General features: G+C 44.6%; 1 protein-coding gene and 1 non-coding gene across 7 annotated transcripts in view; both read left to right on the forward strand.

Moving 5' to 3' along the window:
• COP1 (COP1 E3 ubiquitin ligase) overlaps positions 1–25,369 on the forward strand; it is a 129,305-nt gene that overhangs the window by 83,847 nt on the left and 20,089 nt on the right. For 4 of the 6 annotated variants that reach the window (XR_010833383.1, XR_010833380.1, XR_010833381.1 and 1 more), the window contains 3 exons: positions 5,867–5,984; positions 9,529–9,653; positions 10,735–10,895. Coding sequence is in view for 1 of the 6 variants with exons in the window: in XM_048073338.2 (XP_047929295.2) it covers positions 5,867–5,984; positions 9,529–9,653; positions 10,735–10,895 (404 nt within the window). In the remaining 5 variants the exon portion in view is untranslated. Of the gene's footprint in view, positions 1–5,866; positions 5,985–9,528; positions 9,654–10,734; positions 10,896–19,895; positions 24,781–25,369 lie in introns of all 6 variants that reach the window. The other 2 variants (XR_007166756.2, XR_010833382.1) reach the window with 2 other exon arrangements.
• LOC125183956 (small Cajal body-specific RNA 3) lies at positions 24,078–24,211 on the forward strand. Its single transcript, XR_007166850.1, has one exon. It is a non-coding gene; the product is annotated as a small Cajal body-specific RNA 3 (non-coding RNA).

Genomic DNA, 25,369 nt, shown 5'->3' on the forward strand with positions numbered 1-25,369 from the left:
TGTAAGGACCAAGGCATCCAATATGCAAAGCTATCTCTCGAGTACTGCAATACAGCACGTTGTACTTCAGTGTGGTACTGTTGATTTGAGTTTTATTTTGAAATCAGGATTTAAAATTGGGAGGTAGTCCCTTTTTATCTCCTTCCTTTTGCTCTGTACTAACAGGAGAGTTTTCAGCAGTGAAAACTGAGGTTGTATGTAAGCTTTCTGATTCCTTTTTTAATCTATCCAAAGACTTTACCTCTGAGGATGCAAGCTTGCTTTTTGTAGGGAGAAATCACATTCAGCCTAGCAGAAAGACTTCTGTTTAACTCGTCTTGATGTTAAAAATCAGTTGTTCTGTTGGTTGCTTGTGTCTGTTGAACAAAAATTCATTAAGGTGTCTTGCCCTTCCCTTTCTGGAATAGCACTCATGGGAGTGATAATGTGTGCTCTTTCTTTTCACCCACACACTTGAAACACAAGCTTTTGTTTGAGCCACTGGGCTTAGGACACTTGAAGGCTTTGGGATGTGTTTCTGTTTAACACATCTAGACAATCTGTTCAGCAGCAAGAAATAATTCTGGGTAGCCTTAAAGCCTTCAGTCTGTCCTTTCTGTGCGCTAAGTATTCTTGTACACTTCATATACAGAGGAGAAATAAGTGAAAGGGAAGCTCAATTCCTATAGTTAGATGTTTAAATATAAATAATTGGATTTCAGTGAATTCCTTCAATATGTATTGAGCAGTGGATGCTTCCTTCGGGATTTCTAAAACCATTTTTTAACCATCAAATGTAGAAATAGAATCAAACTCCACGAAATTATGCCTCTCATCTTTCATTTTGAAGATACCGTGTGGGCTTTTTGGTACCATTTTATTAAGGGTTACTTTTTCTTTTGTTTCTTTATAACCTGACTGTGGGAGAGCATAGGCGTCTTGCACCAACTTTGCCTGGCTTCAGTTTTAATGCTGCTGGACAAGTCATTTAATAACCCTCCTCCCCCCCTCGCTCAGACTTGTATTGGTGTCTCTGCTTCTTACTGCCTACATGCAGGCTTTCGTTACGGTGAGAACAGGCAGCCTTGGATTGAGATTTGAATACCAGGGAGAAAAACAAACAGACAAAACTGAGGGGATAATCAACCACTGACACAAGATGCTAGATAAACAGGGTCATTGCTATCAAAGAAGCATGAGGGAAACATACAAGGCTGTGTCCTACCCTGGGCTTCTGTTTCAGCAGAACAGAGGCAGCACGAGGCGAGCAGGACTGCAGGCAGCAGCTGGAGCATTTATATAGAAAATGAATTTGATCCCTAAGTTTGCTATTGAAGATCTTGATTATTTAAAAGAAAACAAAAGTTCAGAATGTGCTTTGGTAACAGAAAACCTCTAACAGACCTTAGTAACATCTGGTTTGCTCTGCTCCGACTTATTTTTATGGATATGGGCATTTCTTGGCTGTAACGTTCATCTGTGACATAGCAGCGAGCACCACTTGCATTCTCAGGCATATAAGCACTTGAAAAATGAGGGCAATGTAAATTACTTACTTTTTGAGTAGATCAATAAGAGAAATATTGAACGGTTGAGAAATACGCATTTCTGTATGAAGTAAGAAAAATGGTCATTAGTTCTTCTGCAATCCCGTTTTCCAGAGGAGAGCTACAGGACCTTTGCGTGCGTCTCTTGGGGCTTTCTAGTCATTACATCCCTTGAATACAAAACTGTTGCACTGCAGGTAAATTGGTGTTTTGCTGTCCATCGCTTGATGATATTCCTTCTAGTAAGTGGCTCTTGGGCAAAAAAAAAAAAGCCTTGGAGTAAGTAGCTCTAGGGTGGTAAATGTTGGTGGTGAAGGGGGGTGAAATACATGGCATGGAAGATGAAGGTGGCTCAGAATTGCTGGGTACCTGCGGAGTTGAGTTGCTCCGCTTCAGTTTGCGGGCATCGCCACCCCTGCGGGACCGGTGCTCGGTGCAACCCAGCAAGGTGCTGCTGTGTGGTGCTCCCTCCTAGCCCTTCCTGCAGAGAGCTTGCTTTGGAGTTGTTGCTCCTCAGTACGTTTTAGGAGTTTTGCACTAGGCAATGTGAGCCTCGAGCCTTCTAGTAACAGCTACTTTGTGAATTTTAGTAACAAATCTCCTGAAGAGTAAGGGAAATCACTTTTGGCAAAACATGGACTTTGCCTCTTTTGTTTAAACAGCAAAAAATCCAAGAGCAATTACATCTTTTTTGAACAGTCCTAAAATTATCTAAGATGCTGCTGGCTCCATTAGCAATTCCCAGCTCTTTTCAGAAGTTTTTAACCTGATTTCCTAAGATTGTGGAACCCCCTGCAACCAAGCAGAGATGGAGACGCTCATCTCCTCGCCTTGCACGCTGTAGAAGTGGCCTTCCTGCCTGCCCTGCTCCTGCCGGCTGGAGTCTTGGGAATTTATGAGCTGATAAGCAGTGAGTGATGCCAGCCTCTGCTGACATGGGCTGTATTTTCTGAAGAGGCTGCGAGATCTTTCGGAAGTTTTGCTGGACTTGTCAGCACTTGCAGTAAAAAGTCCGAATTTGTGATTAGTTATCACTAGGCAGCTCGAAGTTGAGAGCGTAGCCTCCTTCAGGGAAGCAAGCAGATCTGGCAAAGCACTATTTAAAAACTCGAACTCGTGGTCTGTGACCTCTCAGCAGCAGCAGCAGAGCTGAGCTGCTCTTTTTGCCTTTTGAGACCATTAAAAAAAAATAGACATAATATGGCCTGCCAGAGAGAATTGGGATTCAGGAGGAGCGGCAGCAGGGCTCTGTCCTGCTCAGCTTATGCAGCGACATTGAACTGGATGAGAATTGCTTTGGAGTGTTTAATTTGTTCCGGTATGTATACATGTTCTTTCCCATTATGTATATTTCAATTAAGCCAGAGCACAAAAGAAAAAGTAAAGCAGTGAGTTGTTGCTGCCCAAGGTTAGGCGTGAGACTTTTAACTGTGGAAGCATTGTTTTCAAGCTGAAATTATTTTAAGTGAGTTTTCTGGCCAGGGATAGAAACTGTAGAGCTGAAAAAAAAACAAACAAACACTGAAAGTTGATTATAATGCTGATGGTTGAGTGGTTGAGGAGCAGAATGAGAAGCAAATGAGCCTGTGCGTGCTGGCTAGCAATGAAACGCATGCACTTTGTGGCTTCTAGAAACGCCGAGGGCAGGAGCAAATGGTGTTTAAGGAGTTTAGGAGCTACTGCAGAGTTTGGGAACTGTTTGTCCCCTCAGTGCCCCCCCCCCTTTTGCTGACTGCCAGCTGGGAGCAGGACTGCCCCTTCTCGGAGCCATGTTGAGCGCCGTGCCCCTGATGCTGTCCTCGTGGTCAGCCTCAGTTCATCCGAATGTGCCCCACGAGGCTCCTGCCAGCCTACCTGGGAGTTGTATTTTCTCATTAGCTTCGTTTTCAGGCTCTCTGCTTCCTCAGCAGATGGCATTTTTATCTTGTTTTCGGAAAGCCCATATGGCCTAAAAGAGAGAGTATCTCTTTAACTGTAAAACACGACCACCTGTTCGGGTTTTAATGAATGCAGCAGGCATAAGTCTTCATACATCTACTTAAAAATAGCTGCTTCGGTTGAATTAAAAAAAAAAAAAGCACCGATTGTGAGCCAGTGCTTTGGCTGCTGAAATAATCAATTAATAATTAAGTGGCTAATTTTAGAACCCCCTGGCCTTGCCGTTCCCTTGTGCTTGCTGTGCTGAGAGCAGGCAGTGATTGATGGCCCTGCCGGTGCGGGGAGGCACGTTGTGCTGGGGCCAGCTGCCAGCGGCCGTACAGCTGTTCGTGGTGGTGTTCAGAAGGCAAGTGCAACTTCACAGCCCTTTGCAGCAAATGGCCTTGGCTTTTCCTGCTCCAGCACTCCTGCTCAGCATTGCTCCAGCTGCTGACAGGTGCTCTCGTTCGGGCCCTCTGCAGGTACCTCTGTTCCCTGTCACCCTCTGAAGGATAAAATCTGGTGCTCAGGAGGTTTCCTAATGACAGGCCAGCTGGAGGGGAGGCTGAAACTGGGAGCAAAAAGAGGCTTGAGAGGCTTATCTGCTACCTGGCTCCTAATAGAAAGCCCTGCTGGAATCATTTCTGCTCATTAAAATAAAGATTACCACTTAACTGTTTCCTAGCTCCAGGATCGGGTGTGCTGGCCAGGCTAGGAAATGGATCTGCTTTTGGCTGAGTTTTCCAAGAGGTGGAAGGGAGCGAGATACCCGGCTCTTACTGAAGGGATGTCAGTGATTAATCTCAAGTCCCCTTGAAAATTATCCCCTCTGGTGAATAAGCCCATTATAGCATCATTTTGTTCTAAAGACGATTAAAATGCCCAAATAGTAGGGAAGCTCTGGGGATTTTGGTCGATAGTAGCAGCAGTTCTGAGGGTTTTCATTTCAGGGGAAGAAGAAATGGGAGCATGCGAAGGAACGCTCGGGGTGCGGCATGTGCCGGCGTTTCGGCGCTCATAGGAGCGGGCGTGAGAGCTGCTGAGCTCCAGCCCACCGCTGCCCGAACCCCGCTGCACCCTGTGGAGGAAGCCTGAGGCATGTAGAGAAGAGTCTGGGGGGGAGACAGCTGGGAAGCTCTTGCTGGAGACCTCACTGGTGTCGGATTGATATGCAGATGCCCAAAGCAAAGAGGAGGATGACTTGCCTGCTTGCCACCTTTCACTGCAGGTTCCTCCTGTAGTCCCCTGTCCTGCCATGGCTGGCAATTAATCTGGTAATGCAGGTGGAAAGCTACACTTGCTCCGAAGGCAGCTTCTGGAGCTGTAGCCTGATCAATAGGAATCCAGTTATCTCTCGAACCACATGGGATTTTGAGACAGCCGGGCGCTGTTTGTATGGCTGAGAGCCCTGCTTTGAAACTCCATGCAAATACGAAAATAGCTGCAGCTACTGGCATTTAAATGCATTTCCATGCAATCTCTGTGATAATCTGCCACTGGGGGTGTGCTGTTTCAGTGGGAGGAGGGTCAGAGCAGTTTTCAGCTGATGTCTGGGTGCTGTGAGTTGCCTGCTGAGAAGGGAGGCTTCCTGCTCTGTCTCCATGCACGCATGTGGCCTCCCCTTCCTGAATGCCCAGAACAGCAGGGGATAATTAAATGAAGCCCAACATTAATGATGGCAAGTCAGGGAGGGAGAAGCTTATTAACCTTGCTGAGCTGGAAAGAGTACTGTGTGTCTTTGGGGCTCGGATCTCATGGGGGCTGCTATTCTTGCTTTGTTTTTCTGTTTTCCTGGGAATTGACACAGTTGTGCAGAACATAAAGTGTACCAATGATTCTGTTGCAATCCCTTTTATGTGGCTGTGGCACTGCAGCACATCTGCGAATTAAATCTTAAGAAGAATTGGAATCTAGTCTCTGCTCTCTCATTAGCAGAAATGCTAATTCTCTCTTGGTAATAAAGCCAAAAACAAAAGTATAGGGGTCACCCATGAGAAATTTAGGCCCTGTTTTCCACTCTCCCGTGAAGTGGTGGACAGACTGAGTGTGTAGCCTAAGGTTCTTGAACAGTTTTCCAAGAGGGGACAGATTGAGGGAGGAAAGAGGGGGGAGCAGGGAATGAGAACTGGCAATTAGCCTGCCCAGGCACAGCGCCAAGAAGGGAAGCAGGAGCAGCGAGGGTCCTCTTAGCTGCTGCCTTGCACGTGGGCTAAGTGGGGTTTGCACAACTAAATTTTGGGGCCATTTTAAGCAGTCTGCTTTTAAACTCTACTTTCCAATAGTGCAGACTATTTACCCTAGATGAGGGTTGAACTGAGATGTGGAAACCATTGTCAGGGCTTCCAGTGTGAGCTGATTCCCTCCGAGAGGTCCCGTGCGTCCCCACCAGCGGATGAATTTGACCTCTTCTTTCTCATCCCCAGATCACTGTGTCCACTACTACGACCTCCGCAACACTAAGCAGCCCATCATGGTGTTCAAAGGGCATCGCAAGGCAGTCTCCTATGCAAAATTTGTGAGTGGGGAAGAAATTGTCTCCGCGTAAGTATTTCCTATTAGGTAGGCTAAAAACTGTAGCCCTTGGTTTCTGGCAGTCGTCGGGGCCCTTGTGCGAGTTCCCCGGTGTGGGTGGGTGCGCACAGTAGCTGCTGTGCTTTTCGGAAGCAGATCGTTGCTTTTTCAAAGACAAAAATAGAAATTTGTTCCTGGTGTCACTTGGCTCTGCTCTGTCTTGTGGAGCTAAAAAGCTTAAGAGGAATGCTGAGGCAAACAGATTCAGCTTCTGACCACGAGCCCTGAGATTGGGAAGGTGCAAGTGGATGGTCCCCTTCTGAAGAGCTCGTGTGCTGGGGGTGCTCCTGAGCACAGCTCTGCTGTACAGGAGGCTGCTGGCAGCCCCGGGGATGTTACCAATGTGCGGTAACAGGGCAGCTGGTGAGTGACAGAAGTGATCAAATAGTATTGCTACATCCCAAGAGGGTGTTTAGCCATGGCCCGAAAGCAACTCGAATAGGACTGCCCCAAAACCACGGGGCTGCCTCAGTTCTGGATGTGTTTTCCCGTGTGTAGGAATGAGTGTGTCTGTTGGGTCATGTGGGGAAATTAAATGTGTGTTTAAAATAACTGTTAAATGATGGGGAAAATGCAAGAAACTTTTGGGGTCTGTAGGCTGCTAGGGGTATGTACCTTAAGCGTTACACACAAATGTATTGCCATCAGAGGGCAGCAGGGCTGAATCACGGGGTTAGGTCTAGTCCCAGAAAGTAGGCTTGCTGCCTTGTGCTGAGGGGATGGTTATCCACCCCAGTTCTGTCCTCGGTTTGCACATAGCTTGCTCTAGCAGCCTGGAGCCAAAGCAGAGCTTTTTTCAAGGTGTTCGTGCGAGCATCCAGACTGCTGGTGAATTATGCTGATGTGAGCGGTGTGATGGAAGGTTCCCTGGTGACTTCTAGTGCTGCTTACCAGTTCCTCTCTTCTTAATTCCATTAGCATTATAGCTCTTTGTAAGGGTGTTAATTCATACCTGGAACACAGAGCAAATTAAATTGAACGCTTTGAACCAAATCTGACTAAGAAGAACGCATTTAAATAGAAACATAAGGAAGTTGGGAATGTTTTACAGCCATGATCAAGTGGAGCATCATATGCGTGATGCTCCAGGACAGAATGGTGCTGTCCTGCTTGAGCTGGCCACTTGAGAATGGCTATCCCAGAGTCCCGGGAGGAATAGGAAAAGGGCTGTCAGACCTGGACAGGCAACACCAGGGCAAGGGAACTAACTGCAGGGCTCACCTATCTTTGTGTGTGAACAGAAAGAAATGGTGGGGAGAGTAGATTATTTTTCATGTCTTAATTTTGTAAACTGGGCAGTTGGCAGTAGTGACTCACAAAAACAAAGTACTAATCCCTGTTAAGGGGGGGAAAAAGTGTGTTCATATTCTCCAGATTTTTTAACTAAAGCTGTTTTATAGATTGCGTTGATTTAGTGTGCTTTGTAGGGTTAGGTTTTGACCTCAGGGATGTTCAGAACTGCCTGGTATTTAGCACAACATGCTGATTGCAGCGCTGATTTACAGAGAGGCAGATTTAACAGAGCAGCACATCCACAATGTTTTTTTGGAGAGGATATGAAACCAGAAGAGCAGTGTAATAGCAGAGGGATCAACAGCCTTTTCCCGTCCTTGTGGTACAGTGGCAGGTAACTGTCATCTTACATGGCGCACTTGTCCTAAGCAATGAAAACATGGCTAGAGCTTGATGAGAAATTGTTAACAGGAAAAGCATTCCATTAGTTAATAGGCTAAGTGTTTTTATTTTAACGGGGAGATCTAGAATATAACATGGAGGTTAAGTGCCTGTATACATAAGGTCTTCTTGATGGGTTAGCTGAGAGCACGAGCTGTCACAGGAACCTGACAGCTTGTAGACCAGGGATTTTCTTTCGCTGCTTCACTCTGTTTTCAGAAGTGTTTAGTTTCCAAGCAACTCTGAAGCTTTAAAAAGCAGCGCTTTAAAAATAATGTTGCTACCCTAATAGCAAAGAAAGCTTATCGCTCTACCTCTGGGCAAAAAAAAAAAGTGGTATATATCTTCTTCCCCTTTCAATGTTTTGCTGTGGTGGTAAGTACAAGAGGAGGGAAGGGAGGGAGCTGCAGCATAGGGCAGCAATGGATGTGGAACAATCAGACAGAAAACACTCTGTTTTAGGGCGCCCCCAGTCAAGACCTGGGACCAGGATTGCACTTCTGCTGGAGTCACAGTATTAGAGATAAACTTCATACCTTTGTTGTGATCTGACCTCGTGCTATTATTACAAATGACTAACAAATCTTGCTGCAGCTCCCTTATCACTCCTTTGTCATTCCAGCTGTCATTGAGGGCTGAGATAAGGTTTTTGCAGTAGAGCACGAGGTGCATCTCTCTTGTGCTATATTTTTAGGCAAATGTGACATTGGTGCAGGACTAATGTCAGGAATATTTGATGGATATTGTTGTTTTTTTTTCAGCTTCTAATATTTGGAAAGCAGAAAGGTTGGGTAACACAACCTGTACCTGCCTCCCCTCTCTTCACCTCAGCAGGATGACAGGTCCTACTCCCAATCCCTTTCAAATTTCAGATTAGAACAGCACTCTTTTTCTCAAGGGTGGGTTAGCTGGGCTCTAGTCCCCACCACATCAGCACTTCTTGATGTACTGCGGATTGCATCGCTCTAAGTCAGGGAGTACAAGAATATCCAAAGCTGGCGTTTGCTGGAGAATTACCTCCTGGGAGGTGAGAGACTCAAGTTCCCTCGGATTTGGGGAGACAAATTAATCCTGTATCTCTCCCAGAAACCTGGGGTCTTCCTAGTTCAGTTGAGCTCTGCCAGCCGTAGAAGACTACCCACACCTCTCTTCTTTTGCCAAAAGGGAAATGTTTGCTAATGGTAAACAGGAAAACATTTTGAAGGCAGGTATGCGTGCATGTGGGGGAACAATGTAAAACATTGATTTTGATTTTTATCCCAACAGAGTTGTGTATTTTTAAAAGTAATATTTAGCTTCACTGTCAAGGTGAAAACAGTTTGAGATTTGTATCCAGGCAGTCCCCTGATGCTGGGCAGGAGGAGAACATCCTGCTTTCAGGGCAGCTGGAGGGGAGGAGACTGCTTCCTACCTTGACTCCTGTAAAGGCATGAATGAGAGTTGGAGCAAGCAGGCAGAAAGGAATGGCCTTTGTCTATTCTGTAGAGGTTAAATAAACATTGAAAAAAAAAAGTGGCCTGGATCTGCAAGGATTTGGAGGAGGCAGTGAAGGACCGCAGGCTGTGTACAGTTCAGTGGAGAATTCTGCAATTGATTGGAGAAAGGGAGAGTAATAGGAATTATTTTATTCAAACATGTAATGCATTTTGATGGTCTTTTAAGATGATGTGAGCCTTTTCCAAGCTCAAGCTGGGTTGCATGTGATTGAAAGTGAAATAAATCTCACGGAGTGCACCGAGACTTCCCACACTTCCGTTGCAAGTAGAGTGTTAAGGAGCAGTGTTTCAAGTGAGGATTACCTTCCATATGGCAGCAGTGTAACTTTAAGTGTTGTTTTCAGGTCAACAGACAGTCAGCTGAAGCTCTGGAATGTAGGGAAACCTCACTGTTTGCGCTCCTTCAAGGGTCACATCAACGAGAAGAATTTTGTAGGGCTGGCGTCCAACGGAGACTACATTGCCTGTGGTAAGTAGAGCAGCCACCCTGACACGTGTTAGGGTGACTCCTTGGAGCTCCTGCCTCTCCATTTGCAAAGCATAACAGCAAGGTACCAAATAGCTGCGTGGACCTCTTAATTAGAGGATTGGTCTGAGCTTCCACCCTCCTCTCCCTTCACAGGGAATGGTGTAAGGAGCCTGATCTAAGGAGTTGTGAACTTAGTTTCCTCTCGTTAGAGATGAGGTCTTATATATGATGATTCGGGCTTGCTGTCACCAAAAGCTGATTGCTAATGTAGTTGCTGTTGATACGGTGTATGTCTTTAAAGTTTATCAACTGACACATCCGCCTGTATCTTTCTAAGAAAGGTCAGTAGCCTGGACCACACAAGCGATCACATTCTTGTCACTTAGTACAGCATTCTGCGTGGTGAAGCAAAGACTCCCTCTGTGTGAACAGCTTTCAGAAGACTAAATCACCCTTAAGCAGTTACTCCTTTGGTAGCTTGTCTCTTTGCCACTTACGTCAGACTGTTGAACCCCTGCAAATCCTCAAGTCTTGGTGGAAGAGCAATGGCATGCTGATCCCTGTGGGATGAGTGGGGTGGCTGCTCCAGTGCTGCGGGGAGGAGGACCTTAGCTTGTGTTCTCTGATCTCTCCACAGCTTGCAAGGCAGAAACTGGGATGGATTTCTAAACAAAGTCTGCACACTGTCTAGTTTCTCTTACTTAAACCTCCATAGACCAAGCTGTCATATCTGATTACTGCAAGCAAAACTGTGACAGTGCTACCTGCCTCATGGCTGTAACGCCAAGCAGGCATTCCACGCGCTAGTGTAGATGCACTGCTCGGATTGCTGGGCCCTAAGGAAGTTCTGGAGTAAGGTCGGGGTCCTGGATATTTTACAGTTGTCTTGTAATAAAGCCTGGCTCTGTTTTAAGCATTGTGAAAGTTTGCTGTGGAGCATGCCCAGTTGCTAAGGCACCATGAGCACGATGATAACTGCTAGGAGGAAGTGTCATGTCTTTAAACAACAAAAGAGCTAAGAAGCCTTATTTTTGTGCCTCTTTGCAGAATGTAATCTTGCATATTTACTTTTTATTTCCAGGAAGCGAAAATAATTCCCTTTACCTATACTATAAGGGCCTCTCAAAGACACTGCTGACGTTCAAGTTTGATACGGTCAAGAGCGTCCTGGACAAGGACAGGAAAGAAGATGACACAAATGAGTTTGTGAGTGCTGTCTGCTGGAGGGCGCTTCCAGATGGGGTAAGCTTCCTGCTCGGTCAGCTGGCTGGGTGCTAAAGGGATGCCTCCTGCTTGCTTAGGGAATGACACCGCTGAGGGTTTGACTGCATTTGGTGTTTTCCTGGTTGTGGATAGTACAGACCAGTGTAAGAAAGTCAAGAGCTGCAGGGTAACTGAAGCACTGTGGACAATGGGAGGGGGAGCCTGGAGGACAAGGGACTGCTGTGGTCTAAATTCTTCCACCTGTGTCTAAATTTCTTTCCTTCTGCATCTGAAATCCCCAAAGGAGAACTGTTTCTCTGACGTGCACGTTGTTTGTGTGTTGTGCAGCAGTTTCGTTGCTTTAACAAAGGCGTTTACAGATATTGTGCACCTTTATTTAAATGTTACACTATCCACATGAGCTTGCTCGTTGAAATACATGCTGTGTGTTCAGATAAGTAAAGACGTAAAAGGTGAGCCCAGGCTGCAGTTACTTCAGTGAAAGGCAATTCATATATGTAAAGCATGTACTGATGCTGCAAGCAGACCTGAATCCACTTTTGAGAGTGTTCTTTAGGCGTGGGGCTGCTTTGGAGGCTGAGAATGCTGCTTGTAAATTCTGAGCCTCTTTAAAATCCTTGTGTAAAAAAACCTTGAGCAAGTGACTCGCTCCTATGTAAGTGTTTGGAGATCAGATATTTAACTGGTTTGCTGGGAGGAGGAGGAGAAGAGCTCATCCTAAATGCGGTCTTATCAAGCAGCTAAAATGGAATGTTGCCTAATTGATGTCCTGAGACTTTGCATTCACAAAGATAACATTTTGGAAGGGTAACATCTACCAATCTGTTTCAGTATGAAGAAACTGCCCCCACAACTGTGATTCAGTTGTAACTGTCATGAATGTCAGATGAATGCTTCTGAGTAGAGAAAAAATAAAAATAAACAAAGATCAAGCATCTGAAATAATAGATTGTACTTTCAATTGAAAATTGAAAAGTGGGATGTTTCAGTTTGAGCAGTGGGCACAAGAGTAAATGATGTAGGGTCACTGATGTTTTTCTGGCTAGGGATTTAGGGGGATTTCATATATACAGATAGCACATCTCAGATGAAGAGTGGCTATTGGAAGTTGTGTAACTTTGTTTCTGCTGGATAAAAATGTGCTGTGGGAACCTGGGTCCATATATGCCCTTTCTTTAACTTTCTTTACTACAGTGTTTTTCTGTTGGGTTGTCCTGCTGATCTCCTATGCAGCTTTCCTACAGACCACACGATAATTGTGGTCTCACCCCTTGCATTATTTCTGTTGCTGCCCGCTCCTTACCAGGCTTACTGTGCTCTACAAACCTGCTGTTCAAACCACTGGGAAACTTCTGAGCAGTCACCAAGAGCTGTCAAACAGTTCTTCATAACTAGAACTAAAATATCTGTGCAATGAAAACGTAAGAATTTACAACCATAACAATTCAGGAACAGTTAAATCAGGCCCATAAAGATTGCACCAAATAATGTTTAAGCTTTCCCTTGTTAAGCGGCATTCAGAATCCGTCACCACTCTGATTTTTTTCCTATCACTCCTCTGCTTTTCCCTGGGCTACTTTCAAATTAGTGTTTCTCTCATGGCAGCCTCAGTACCCGGCTTCCGTTTGTAATGAAAACAGCAAAAAGCTGCCTGTAGTCTGAGAACCACTGGCTGAGCATTTTGCTTTACCTGTCTGCAGTGCGTGCCATCCTGCTTTACATCCCAAGCAAGCAGTCACGCTTGCTTTTGCCAAGAAGCCTTCATGTTTCCTTGTACCGTCCCTCCAGCCTCCCCAAGACGTGAAGTGCTCTTCAGCGACGCACCCGCACACTTGTCCTCCCTCTTGTAAGGGTGCAGTGGTCCTCTCAGGTCTAATTGAGACTTTGTTCATGTTCTTTGGAAATTAAATTACTGCACAACCAAAGGTCACTTACATCCGCAAAGTCTTGCTCAAATGATGGAACTTTTATTCTCCTTTTTGATAACGTCTGTTAAATTGACAAGATTCTCAAATGACCTGTGTATGTACGGGCTCCCTAAAAGCTGGTGTGTTTTTTAATGATGCTCAGATGAGAGAAGTCCTTTGCCTTGCAGTGCTGTCAGTGTGTATGGGAATTGGCGAACTTACAGCCTATTTCTAGCTTAATTACAGGCTTTGATCCTGAGTGAGTCACCCGGCCTTAGTTTCCTCATTACAGGAGCTACCACACCTACCTCTTACTGCTGGGGGTGGTCGTGCTGGTTCTGCTGGAGGATACCTATGTCGGAAGCGCAGAGCTCAGCACAGGCTAGGAAACCTGCCAAAGAGCCATAGCAAACGCTGTGGGTAAGCTTTGTGCTGGTCTCCGTGCCTTGTTGGGCCAGTTCAACACCACCTTGCTCATCTCCACGGCGGTGGTCACTGTGCAGTAAGTTCGGTTTGCAAATGGGAGTCTTTCAGGCGGGGGGCTGCGGGCGCTGCGTGCCAGCTTTTCCCCAGGACACCCCAGCAGAACAGACTCTTCTGTTTCCCCGTGGTGTTGCTCTCAAGGACTGTTCTTTAATTAACCTTTTGAGATGAGATGAGTAAGTTTCAGATCTGTCAGTTATCTTGGGAAGCAGAAATACGTGTGTTCCATTTCACGCACTTAAGTGCAAAATCTTGGATCCTAATTAAAACTTAAACCAGAACTTTCAGATGAAATGTCATTGATTCTTTCTTAAATCTATTTTTGTATAATTCAAGCTTTTCCTTTCTCCTGAGCCAAAGTCAAGCTGTGCCAGCAGTCCTTGCCAGAATCCACTGTTGTTCCCCCCTCTCTTGGTCTTCCGCTGCTTAGGATGATGCAGAGACCTTTCTACTCTAGCTGTCGCTTCTCCAGCTGCGGAGGTCCAGGCAGTGTGTTTTTTCCACATGTTGAAGCTGTATTGAGTTACAGAAACGGTTCTCTAAGTCCTTATTAGCTTTTTGCGTAAGGCTTATTTATTTTTCAGCTCTTACAGTTAAGTAATTTTTAGAAATGAGCACTAGCTTGTAGGGTAATATTTGTTAGACTATTCAAAGAGAAATGTTTCAGCATGTACTTCAGGGAGCAAGCCTTTGTGCTGCTTTTGATGCTGCATTTTGAACAAAGGTAAACGGGCTATATTATTTTTTTTAAGACAGTCATTTGTATTTTGTGGGTAAAGCCATTTGTCACTTCATTTTCCTCTAAAAAACAATCAACTTTGAAAAGTAGAGAAGACTTCAGGAAATTGTTGGCCGAAGTGACCTGATATTATGAGTTGGTAAGTTAGAAGCAGGATCAGAGACACATTTCAGAATCCTCCCAGAACTAAATCTTTCTGTTCCACGTCAAGTTTTTTTAATATACCTGTCATCCCTTATTTCTGGCACCTCAGCAGGATTTATCTAACTTGATTTGAAACCCAAATCTGGTCTTGAGATGGCTGCATACATTCTTCTATTTTGTTAGCATCTAAGCAGGCTAAAGACATGATGTTTTCCCCTTCCATAAAGGGGACACCTTTTGTTTGGACCTGGTTTGCCATATTCCAGAGTCCAAGATGTGAATCGCACGTCTCTTAAATTGTTGCAGCTCAAGTAGCCCCTTTCCCAGTCATGGTTAGTATTTTTCAGAAAGAAGCTGTCAGAAGAGAAACCAATGCTGAACCTGCTCCCAGGACAGCAAAAAGGTATTACTGGTGAACAAAGAAGCAATTTGATTATGTAGATTAAGCATGGCTCAATCTATCATAATCACTGTAAAGACTCCATTTAATTTTGTACCTGTTTGCATGAGTATTCATTACTGCTGATAAGCAGGTTAGCTGGGGAAAGATTTCTCAAGCTGAAATGTCAAGGTTTCGATACGAGTAAGGAGATAAAGATAAGAGCAGGAAAATGCTATGTAAATTAGCTTAGGTAAAGCCTTATTTATGTGTGTGTATATATAAAATATACATATATTTTGTCTTTTGGAGGGGTAAGGAAGGGAATGCATTGAGAGCAGTGCTGCAGACTGTATCCAAGGCACCTAGCACTAATGAGGGGGTCGGGGGCTGCGTGCCGGGAGGACTGCGGCAGGAGGAAGAGCAGGGGCACGGCAGCGCTGTGCAGCCATCTCCTTTGCATGACATGGAAGGTGCTGGTGCGTATTTCCTCACCTTGTTGGCACTCCACAACAGTCAGCTCAATTTAGAGGAGTCTGGAAACAACTGCCCAGCCACAAGGGAGAGAAGCAGGCTGTGGGACTTTGGGGCATTAGGCTGCCTTTAGGCACTCGTGTGACAGAGATCTTCATAACTAGTCTTACATCTCCAAACTAATCTTCGTTAATCTCTGAAGATGGAGATATTTCCTTCAGGTAGGTTTTTGGTGCAGCTCTTTGGAAAGCAAGCTTTTCCTCCGTTTGTTTTTTCAACTCCCCTCAACACTCAGCTTTGTTTCTTAATGATGTCTGGCTTGAATTCTTTAAATAGAAACCTGTAATTATTTCACAATAAGCTGGTCATTTAATAGGGCTGTAATCTTGTTCAGTGATGAAAAGTAGACATCCTTTGTTTCCCAGTAGCCTCATAAATGGTACGCAGCATACACATGAGCTAGCGTGGATTCTGATAATTTACAATCGGCAAATTGGCTCCCTTCACTGGATTTAATTTAGCCAATACAAATTATTTTAGGAAGTGATTCATTGCCATTTTAAAGCACTAATTAATTTGGATGACTTATGAACATTAGAAATGAAACCTCCTTTGTCATTCCCAAATAACCAAATTGCTTATTCAGTGACATTCCTGAGTAACTTGTATCGAGTGCAACTACATCCCTTGTAACTTGAAATGTTGATTTCAATGGGACTGGGGGGGGGGGGGGGGGGACGACGACACAGGAGGAACACTTCATATTTTTGTGCTTCTTTGCTGCTGAAGAGTTTAAAGTCTCAAAACTGCCAAGAATTTTGGCTTACAACTTCGGCTCAGGTTTGCTTATTTTCACAGCATCCTCAGCTAGTTGTTCAGATGGCAGTTAAGGGGAGAGAAAAAAGCCTGCCTGAAGTGGTCAGACCCAGACCGTCCTTTGCCTCCCTCTGGTCCAGGTGGCCGCGCAGGCGTGTCCATGGAGGGGACCTGAAGTTTTCTGCTTCATCCTTTCTTGCCTGAAGCAGGGCTGGGCTTAGGTTCCTTGGAAGCTGGCCCCTGGCATTCCTGAGCAGCATCTCCCAAAGTGGTGTTCTTGCAGGTTATTCTCTGATGTGGCATTGCAGTGTCCTGGAAATGCAGTAGTTTTCCCTTGTGACTGATACACGCAGCAGTTTATGGCAAGCTGAGAATGATCGGCTTTTAAGAAAGCTAGGAGACACAGCTTTGATCAGATTTATTCTTTTTTTTCCTCTTCCCCTCCTAAAAATCTTCAAAGATTTTCTTCCTCTGGTGGAACTTGCCTAAGCCCCATAGCGTGCATGCTGTGAAGCTGGAAGCTGTGTGATAGCTTCCTGCTCCTCTCTAAATGCCCTCTTCTCTCTGGCCTTTGGCTGTGCTTTAAACAAGACGTTTTTGACTTTTTTACTTAGCTGCTTCACACTTTCCAGTCTTAGAAGGGAAATAAAATATATTTACAATCTATCTTTTTCATGTCTTCTCCTCCTTTCTTTGCTTGGGAGTCTCAGATCTTCAGTGGCAGCTAGAATATTGCAAGATAACATCAGGCATGATGAGTTTTTTTCCAAATCTTAGCTTATTACTTATGCATACCAATATACATGGTATATTTTGTTTTGTATGCCGCTTGAAAACTACTGTGTGCAGAGTCATTTCTACCTTAGACGTTAAAAAAAAGTCACCAGTTCAGTACGCGTGCTCCTTGGTTTTGAACGTGCCCACATTCTTTCATACCCACATCTCTTCAAACACTCACTTTGGGGCTTTGTTTTGTTTGGCCAAAGAGAATTAATTTAAAAAAAGTTACTCTAACAGTGTTTTATTCCTCATCACAACCCTTGAAGTCCAACTGCAGAGAACTTCTTGGGGAAAAACATCCTCTATTATTAACAGTTCATGCATTATATTGAAACATCAATGTTTTGACACTTTGGTCCGTGTGAAAGACCATCTTGGTAATGTGATTATGCAAATTATAGGCTTTAGGAGAAAGTGTTTAAGTTGGACTCCTTCGTACAAGAAGACAAATATTGGTAAATGCTCTTTCATTACCACCTCTCCCCGGTTGCAGGGTGCCCTCTGAGCTCCCTCCCAGCACGGGGGGCGAGCACCAAGGACAGGGCTGAAGGGCGTCAGGCACTGCCCCGAGCACTGGCTTCTGCATGCTCCTCATGTCTGCTGAGGGGCATTTGGGGGCAGAAAAAGATGCCTCGCCTCCCCTGTTTTGCTGTTTCAGGGCTTGACACGGCATGCCAGCAGGTAGCTGGTGCATAATGCGTATGTTAACTCCTCCTTTTCTAGATGCAGAGCAGGCTGTGCAAGCAGAGGGGATGAGGCTGTCGCCTTTGTTCAGCCCTGGAACTTCAGGTCCCCTGTGGTACTGCAGCAGTCTGATATCATTCTAGCTTCTATTTTAAGAATAGCCTCTCCAAGAAGTGTAGGTGGCTCTTTTTTTCTTCATTTGTTAGTTGTAAGTTTACATTTACAAACTCAATTTCTCTCTCCTCCTGCAAGGTGAGGCGTGTATCTTTTTTCCTGCATAAATCACAGAAAATTGCCACGGGGGTGATGTGTTTTTGAAGTACAGACAGATCAAAGTTGCCCATACCTCTTGAATGAAGGCAGTACTTACATTCAGACTTCCGTAGCTGATATTTGCTTACCAATGCATCTCTCCTAGTGCCAGGAGAAGTGTGATGCAGATGGGACTGACGTCTTCCTTCTTGGAGTCATCTCCTTCCTAGAGCAAGTGAATGACACAGTGGTCAGCATAACTCTGGGTACTGTTGACACTACAGTTCAGTAGCTGATCCCGGCGGTGCAGCTGTATGGATAATGGATTGCAGTTCACTCCACTGTAAGCAGAGGTCCACACAGGTTCTTGTTCTTTCGTAGGTTTTAAGAAAATAGCAGCACCCCCACGCAATAGAAATTGTGTTGGTATGGTACACGCTGTGAGCTGGGGGCGCAAAGTCTCTGCAGCTGTCATTAAACTTGTAAGTGGCTGTGTTTCTCCCCTGTTGGGACTCTGCTGCTTTAGTAAGCATCAATTCGTTATGAAGGTCTGAGTTGTATAATGGATGAAACCAAGTCAGGAATGCACCTGGAACTTTGACTTCCTTCCCAGCTCCATGCCTTAGTTCCCCGTTGTACCATACAGGCTGAGGAGCAGCAGTATGTATTGTGGGGCCCTTCGCATAAGCTTGTATCCCCAACAGGACCAGTTAATAGAAAACTGCTTGTATTATGACAATGCTCAGGGACACCTTATGTATTCTGTGGAGGGCAAATAAGAGCAGATTCATATTCAGGGAGCATTTGCTTATCAAATTAAGCTTTGGTATGAATTTTTCCTTCCCCACCAACCCTCTGCAGTGCTGCTGTTGGACCCTTGGACTGAATTCTGATACATGTCCTGCCGGGCTGTAAACAATTGATTAGGTTGTTATAAGGTTTAGATTTTTTTTTTCAGATGATGCCTAGAAACCTGCTTACTGTGAGTTGTCAGCTTCTCTTTTCCCATGTTTGTTCTTGGTGTCTTTGTGAGAGAGCTCAGCCTCGTGATTTTTTCATCCTCTGTAGTATGAGGCTTTAGAGGGGGAGGGCTTGCGCTCTCTTCCCCCAGAACTCATAGCCCTTGTATAGGAAGGCCTAACTCTAACACTTCTTCCACCCCCCTCCACAAATAATGCTGCCGCCCCCTTCTTGTCCCTGCACAGGGGGCTTTGCTCCAAGACACTGCAAGCAGTAAGTCCTTACAAGAAACAGGCAAGGTTTGCAGGTGCTGGAGCCAGCTTCTGTTGCCTGATCTCAAGCTCCAACAAAAGGTGGTCTCCTCTGAATTAATCACGAAGACTACACGAGCAGCCTCTGCTATCCCTTCCACTGTTAAGTTCATCTGGCTTTGTTTGTTCGTGGTTTGTGGGTTTTTTGAAGTGCCGTCTCTCTGCTGACATCTCTGGTTGGAACAGAGGAGCCAGTGAGATGAGCTCTGGCTATGTGAAGCTACTTAAGGAGCTGGGCAGTACTTGGCTCGTGGTTTATGAAGTAGACGAAGGGGCCATTTAAGATGGAACTGCAAGGGTAAAAATATATCTCACCATGTCGTGCTAAAGGAGGAGCCTGGTTTCAGAGCAGTAAGAGCGATGCAGGTTTCAAGAAGCCATTGGCATCAGGCTCACCATCACCCAAAAGTCATCTTCAGTGGAGCAGCACAATTCCCACACCGAGGATATTTGGAACCCTCACTGCTTATGTTCTGCTGTCACTGCTGCTTGAAGGTGGTTTTATAACCTCATCCCCTTTAAAAAAAAAAGTGATTGCTTCAATTACTGTCAAAGCAACCTCTCAATATTTTTTTCTCATTCTCTGGTGCACCTCCTGATGGCGAGTTCTGCGAGGCCACCACCATTCAGGAGTTGTGGTTCATGAGCTGCATCAACCTTGTGCTCTGGTGCTCCTAATTAAGCAGCTTTACTGGCAAGGATTTAATGTTTTACAGAGTCTAAATGAAGTGGAAAAAATATGAACTGATTTTTTTCTTTCCAGCACAAGATTTTGATCAGATAATTTAACCTGTGGGTGAAATGGAAGTAGAAGCATTTATGCACAGGTCTGCAAAAGCTTTGCTTTATGTAGGTCTCTATATTAACAGTTCTTGGCTTTGGAGTAATCCTTCTGAAGGCTTCCTTATGCTTTCTGCACTTCCATTATCAATAGCAAAACCCCAGAGCATCTTGAAACCCCGTAACTCGTGACCAGTTTAACGCCAATTGCATTGCTTGTTAGTAAGACAAGAAGTTCAGCTTTTGTGACACTGCTTTTCTAGCAGCAAAAAGGATTTATGTCTCTCTAACCTAGTTAAACTCCACCAGGTTTCTCAGTGTTGTCACAACCTCCTAACCAAGGCCAGATGAGCTAGCAACCTGCATGCAGTCAGCTGGAATCGAAACTACTTGGGTATGTAATTAGGATATGCAATTATTTTCTGTAGAATACCTACAATTATAACAAGCAGCCCTGCCTAAGGAAGAGAATCAGGTACGGCTCAAAAATGATGTTTTACAATTTAATGAGTACCTCCTGGCCAGGAGTGGTGCTGGTGGTGTCGGTCGTGCAGCTGCGCAGTGGGGTTTGCCCTTGCACAAGGCTCTGTGAGGGAAGCAGTGCCTCAAACAGCGATGCCTCTTTCATGCTGTTGTATATCAGAATCGCTTCCTGAACTTTTATCTGGTTGCTAAAGCTGTAGGAAAGTAAGCTGTGCGATGCAGTAGTGGATTTTCTAGATTTACTTCCTATGTCTGAAGTGAATATTAAGCTGAGCAGAGAGGCGCAGCCAGGGGAGCGGGCAGATGAGACAACTGCATTGTTTTTCACTTATTTATAATAATGAGAAATACTGGAGGGAAGATAAGTAGTATTACATATACTGGGAGGAAAGATTGGTTCAGATCCATAAAAAAAAGTTCCTTTTACCTGTAATCTGCAGATAGTGTTATAAACTAATTGCAGCAGGAGCAACCACATCCCTCCTCACTGGCAGAGACTTAGCATCCTTATCCTTGGTCAAGCCTCCAAAGCAAGCATACATGAATTTTTCTTTTCTTCCTAGTTTCTTAGTTGATCAATTCGATTGAGCCATCATTGCCTTTCTCTTCCAAGACAGGCTTTTCTACAAAGCAGGCTGATCGGGACAAGTTTGTTCTCCAGACCACCCACTAATGGAAAGCCTGTTTAGTCTGGGAAGTGTGTGCTCATGGAAAGTCCTGACTTGTTTAGCACAAAATATCCTTGATTAAAACTGAAGGTTAATAGTGCTTCTGTATGTGTCTTGGTTTAGAGCTTGCATGTTAGCTCCAGCATTAGCAAGGATAAATTTGAGCTAGCAGCAGTTTAAAAAAAGAAAGAGAGAAATGAGCTGGAAGTGAAATACAAATGTCCTTATTTAGTACAAAAGGATTCATCTTGCTGTAGGCTTTTTGTTTTCGTTAGGTTCTCACTTGACTTGACAGTGCAAAAGAAGAAGTTGGGCAACGTTTGAGAACGTGAGGTAAAACAGGAGTTAGCAGCTTGTGAAATTTGGGTTCTGGTGTTGCAGCAAGCAGCAGCCTGTGCTCATAACACGCAAGTTTTCCTTGTTCCAAAATGTTAGAGTATATATTTACCTTACGAAGAATAAGCAGAGAGTCACACTGAAAATCACTTTGGTGCTCAGATGTTTGTATAAGAAAAATACTGCTTTAAAGATTTCTTTTAGATAAATGTTTGGATAGCAGTGTGCTTCCAGGGCAGGGAGGCTCACTTCGCTGGCAGCACCCTTCCCAGGGCACCCTTGATTGCAAACTCAAACCCTCTCCGAGTCCCTTGGATGCTTTCTGCAGTCATCCCTGCGGTTCCCATAAGAATGCTCCCTGCTTTCCCCAGGAGCAGAGCTGTCTGAACGTGCAGGTGGGGACAAGGATTGTCTCCTTGTAAGCCAACTACAGTCTCAAAATCTTTAGCTTTTGATCCCCGGTTTGAACCTGAGAATTACAGCTCCCTCCCCACGCCAGAACGGGTGAGAATTCATTTTTATATAGACTTTAAAGTTTCCGTCTTCCTTTCTGAGCGGTTTAAGGTGGTTTTATGATGCAGACAAACGTGTTCTCAGCCAGGATGGGGCTTCTGTATTCTTTATATCTGGAATGGTAACACACAAATGAGGAATTTGACTCCATCTCCCTGTAAATAAAAGTTAATGAAGTAACGAATCTGATGCACACTCAGCCACGCTGTCTCTGCCTCTCCTTACCCAGAGGAACACATACTGTGTATGTGCTTTGTGGTTTTTTTAGGGTCCCTTTCTTACTGCATCATTTAGTTCTTGCCTGGAAGCTGTAGCTAGGGTAGTTGATTGTGAACTTCTCACAGGAGCTGTCTTCCTGCCGCTGATGTAGCAGTGTATATAGGTTTGCTGCGACAAGAAATAAGTCTTGTTTAGTCCAGTTGTTTTTACCTTCTCAGATTCACTGTGCTTTGTCCTATATTCTCAGGCTTTGAGAGCCTGCAAGGAAACAGCGGGTACCTGCCGTGTTCTCCAGCTCCAGAGCCATGATGTCTATTAAGGAGTAAGTCAGCAGCAGCATCTCTTCAGAAAGAGCATTTAAATGGTAGTAAAAAGGAAGGAGGAAGCAGATTAGCTGGAAATTAATAATAAAAAAGTAATCAAATGCTGGAATTGTTTGTTGTCTTCCCTCATCAGCAGAGCTCAGGTTTGTATTCTGATATTTGTGTAGCTGAAGGATATGAAATCAGAGGTACTGTGTCTCTAAACAAGGGGCTTGTTCATTCCTGTAATTTCAGTAGTAAATGACATGATTTTTTTTCATTATGGGCTTGAATCTTTTTAAACATCCCCTTGGCTGTTAGTGTCATTGGTAGCTTAATGGATTTCTTGATTGTTGAGCTCCTTTTTTGATACAGTATTGTTAATCTGTGCATGTGTTCAGAATGAGGGTTAAAAACAGTCATTTCAATTCGAGATATCTAGAGATAATTTTTATACCCACTGTGTGAAAATAACTTGAACAGTACTAGAATTATCCATTGTAAGAGATGATTTTACTTGTGAATTGGGTTTACAGATAAAATCTTCCTCATTCCGGGGACCTGGATTTTCTATTCATCGCTCTCTTAAGATTAATCGGGAGCAAGACTTAATCCAGAAGATGATTGAATTGTCATTAAACAGTGATGTAGAACATTACCCAGATCTCACTTTATCAAAATCCTTTTTCAGTCCTGCAATACTGAGAAATCACGAGCATATGAACTGCTTGTGATGTGCACCACACGAAGATGCTTTTTCTTTATTTGCTGGCTCTTTAGAAAGGAAATATTTTTGATTTTTTTTGAAGTTGTCGTAAGCTGTTGTGTGGAATGGGCTAAATCTGTGTAGCATATTAGGAATTTTGTCTTGCAATAAGAAGAAAGGTTTCCTTCCACCTGCAAAAGCCTCTGATAGCTTAAAGGTCTGCCACTAACTGAGCCACTGCTGATTTTGTGCAGTTGCCAGGACAGAAATCCAGGTACCTTAGTGCAGCTGTATTTCCAGACTGTGAACCTGGTTTCAGATTCTGTCAAAACAAAAAAAAAATAGCAAGGAAAGACAAATGGAGGCTCCAGCTGCCCAGACCCTTTGACAGCCCTGCAGTATGTCCAGCTGAGCTCCAGGACCCTGCAGCAGGCATTGCAGGGCAGAGCTGCAGCCTCCACTCGTTCCCACTGCTGCTGCCAGCCCTGACTTTGTGTTTATGCTGCAGTGATGCTAACAACAAAAACATAACTTTTAAGAATTAATGCCTCTTTAATCTCCTGTTTTTCAGCAGGAAGCATGTAGAGCACGCAGGTTGTCCTAAATCTCCAGTTACAGCACAGAATAATGATTTCATCTTTTTTTTCCCTTTTGGAGGAGTAAGATGAGAGCATGGGGTGGAGGGGAGCATCTAATTTGAGGACTTCCAGGCTGTGACCTGCGAGCTTGATAGTCCATCACGTAATTTCAGGACTCCCACAAGAAAACAGTTTGTGATCAGTAACACTCGGGAGCTGGTAATAGATGCATGTACTACATCCAAAAAAAAGAAGCGTACGTGTTGTTTAATGGCCTTGCTGTAAGGACACTGGCAGCCAGCACACTGCTGGCATGCTGCTCCCTATGGTTTAGGAGGGTAGTCAAGGCCAGGAGATTTAGGGGCTTATTAAAGGCACTGCAGCTTCAGGCACTGCTGCTAGCTAGCAGTCACCAGGTGAATAAGAAAGGAGCCTTTCGTGCCTTGTCGAGCGCTGTTGTGCCTGTGTCCTGTGCAGCCTCTTTCTTGTGGCCAGAGTGACTCTGACCTTCTGAGTTAAACTTGCCCATTTAATGATAATTTTTCTGTTATTTGAATCCTTTTTTCTTCAGCTTATTTGCATACACTAAATCATGTTTCATTTAGGATTTGATGCAGGCAGAAGCTGTGGATAAAGGACTGTACCAAAGACTGCTTTAATCAAGAAGTTGTCGAGGGCTGGAAGCTGTTGGACCAGTTGGGACCAGTTGTGGGCAAACGAAGAGTGTTTTGTCCACTGTTGCAGTCTTCCTAGAGTAAAGTGGAGGTCTCTGTCTGCTTTAGGAGAGCCAACTAAACTGGATCGTTCCCCTCCGTACATGTTTTAAGCCAAAAATGGGCCTAGACAGTTCCTGCAGCTGCTTCCACAGCTTGTTCTGCTGCCAGCTGTGAAGGTCCAGAGGGGGGCATTGGCAACCCAAAGCTAAGCATAATTGCTTAGGGGTAGCCCAGCCCCGTAGTAAAGCAAGACTATAATCAGAGCTGTTGTGCTTTGTATGAAGAAGTCATTTTTTCAAGTCTTCGTTAGGTTTATAGTAAGCTGGCTGGAGAGGTGATTAAATTCTGCTGGAGAGGTGCATGGGATGGAGCAGGTCTGTACGTCCTGGGGTTCCCCTTCCTTCTCAATTCGTCCTGCTGCTTCAAGAGGCAGTAATTTCCTGTGAGCCAGCTTTACAGTTTTGGTTGAAAATGACTGTGCAAAACCCCATCAAAGCTGCTCATGTCCCAGAGTCATTTAAATATATCCATATATTTGTATCTAAAAGGCACCTCAGAGTGTGAGAGCTCCCTGGCATGCCAAGGGCCATCGCATTCATCTGTTGGTGTCCCCAGACAGGATCCAGTGAATCTTCAACAGACCTCACCGTGTTTGTCTGCCCAGAAAGCCCAGGTACTGAAAGGATAAGCAGGGAGGATGGAATTGCTCTCTGAGGTTTTTTGGATGAGCGCTGGCCTGCTGCCTGGTTCCTGTCACTGTTTTGCAGAAGTGAGACAGATCTGGAAGAGGTGGCTGCAGCTGTGTATCTGAAAAGTAGTGCTTTTAATTGCTAATTAATTGAAGTTACCATTTGCATTTGGGGCTTTCCTTTTTAAAGAATGACATGCGTGCAACCACTGGCATTGTTTGTTTATAGCACAATTGAACCAGGAACTCTCTTATCCTGTTTTGCTGGTACAACTGTACTTATTGAATCTTTTGCTTTCCCATCCATTTTTTGGCTTCTGTACTGATAGCCCTTGTTATTCTAGTCCTTGACTCCCCTCCTCTGCGGACATATAAACCTGTAATGTTTTCCCTTTTGTCTTTGTAAACAATAGGCAGTCGGGCTAATAGTGTAAGTACAAAGTCAAGGGGGCTTTGCAGATTCAGCTTGACAGCTCCTCTCCCTGAATTATTTAAAGGCTGTAGACAAAAATGCCCATCTAGAGCTTCAGGTGACTTCTCATCCAGTATCGTGGAGAATACCTGATACGTAAGT

The sequence above is a fragment of the Anser cygnoides genome, chromosome 8 (genome assembly GCF_040182565.1).
Source record: "Anser cygnoides isolate HZ-2024a breed goose chromosome 8, Taihu_goose_T2T_genome, whole genome shotgun sequence".
NCBI classification, from domain to species: domain Eukaryota; kingdom Metazoa; phylum Chordata; class Aves; order Anseriformes; family Anatidae; genus Anser; species Anser cygnoides.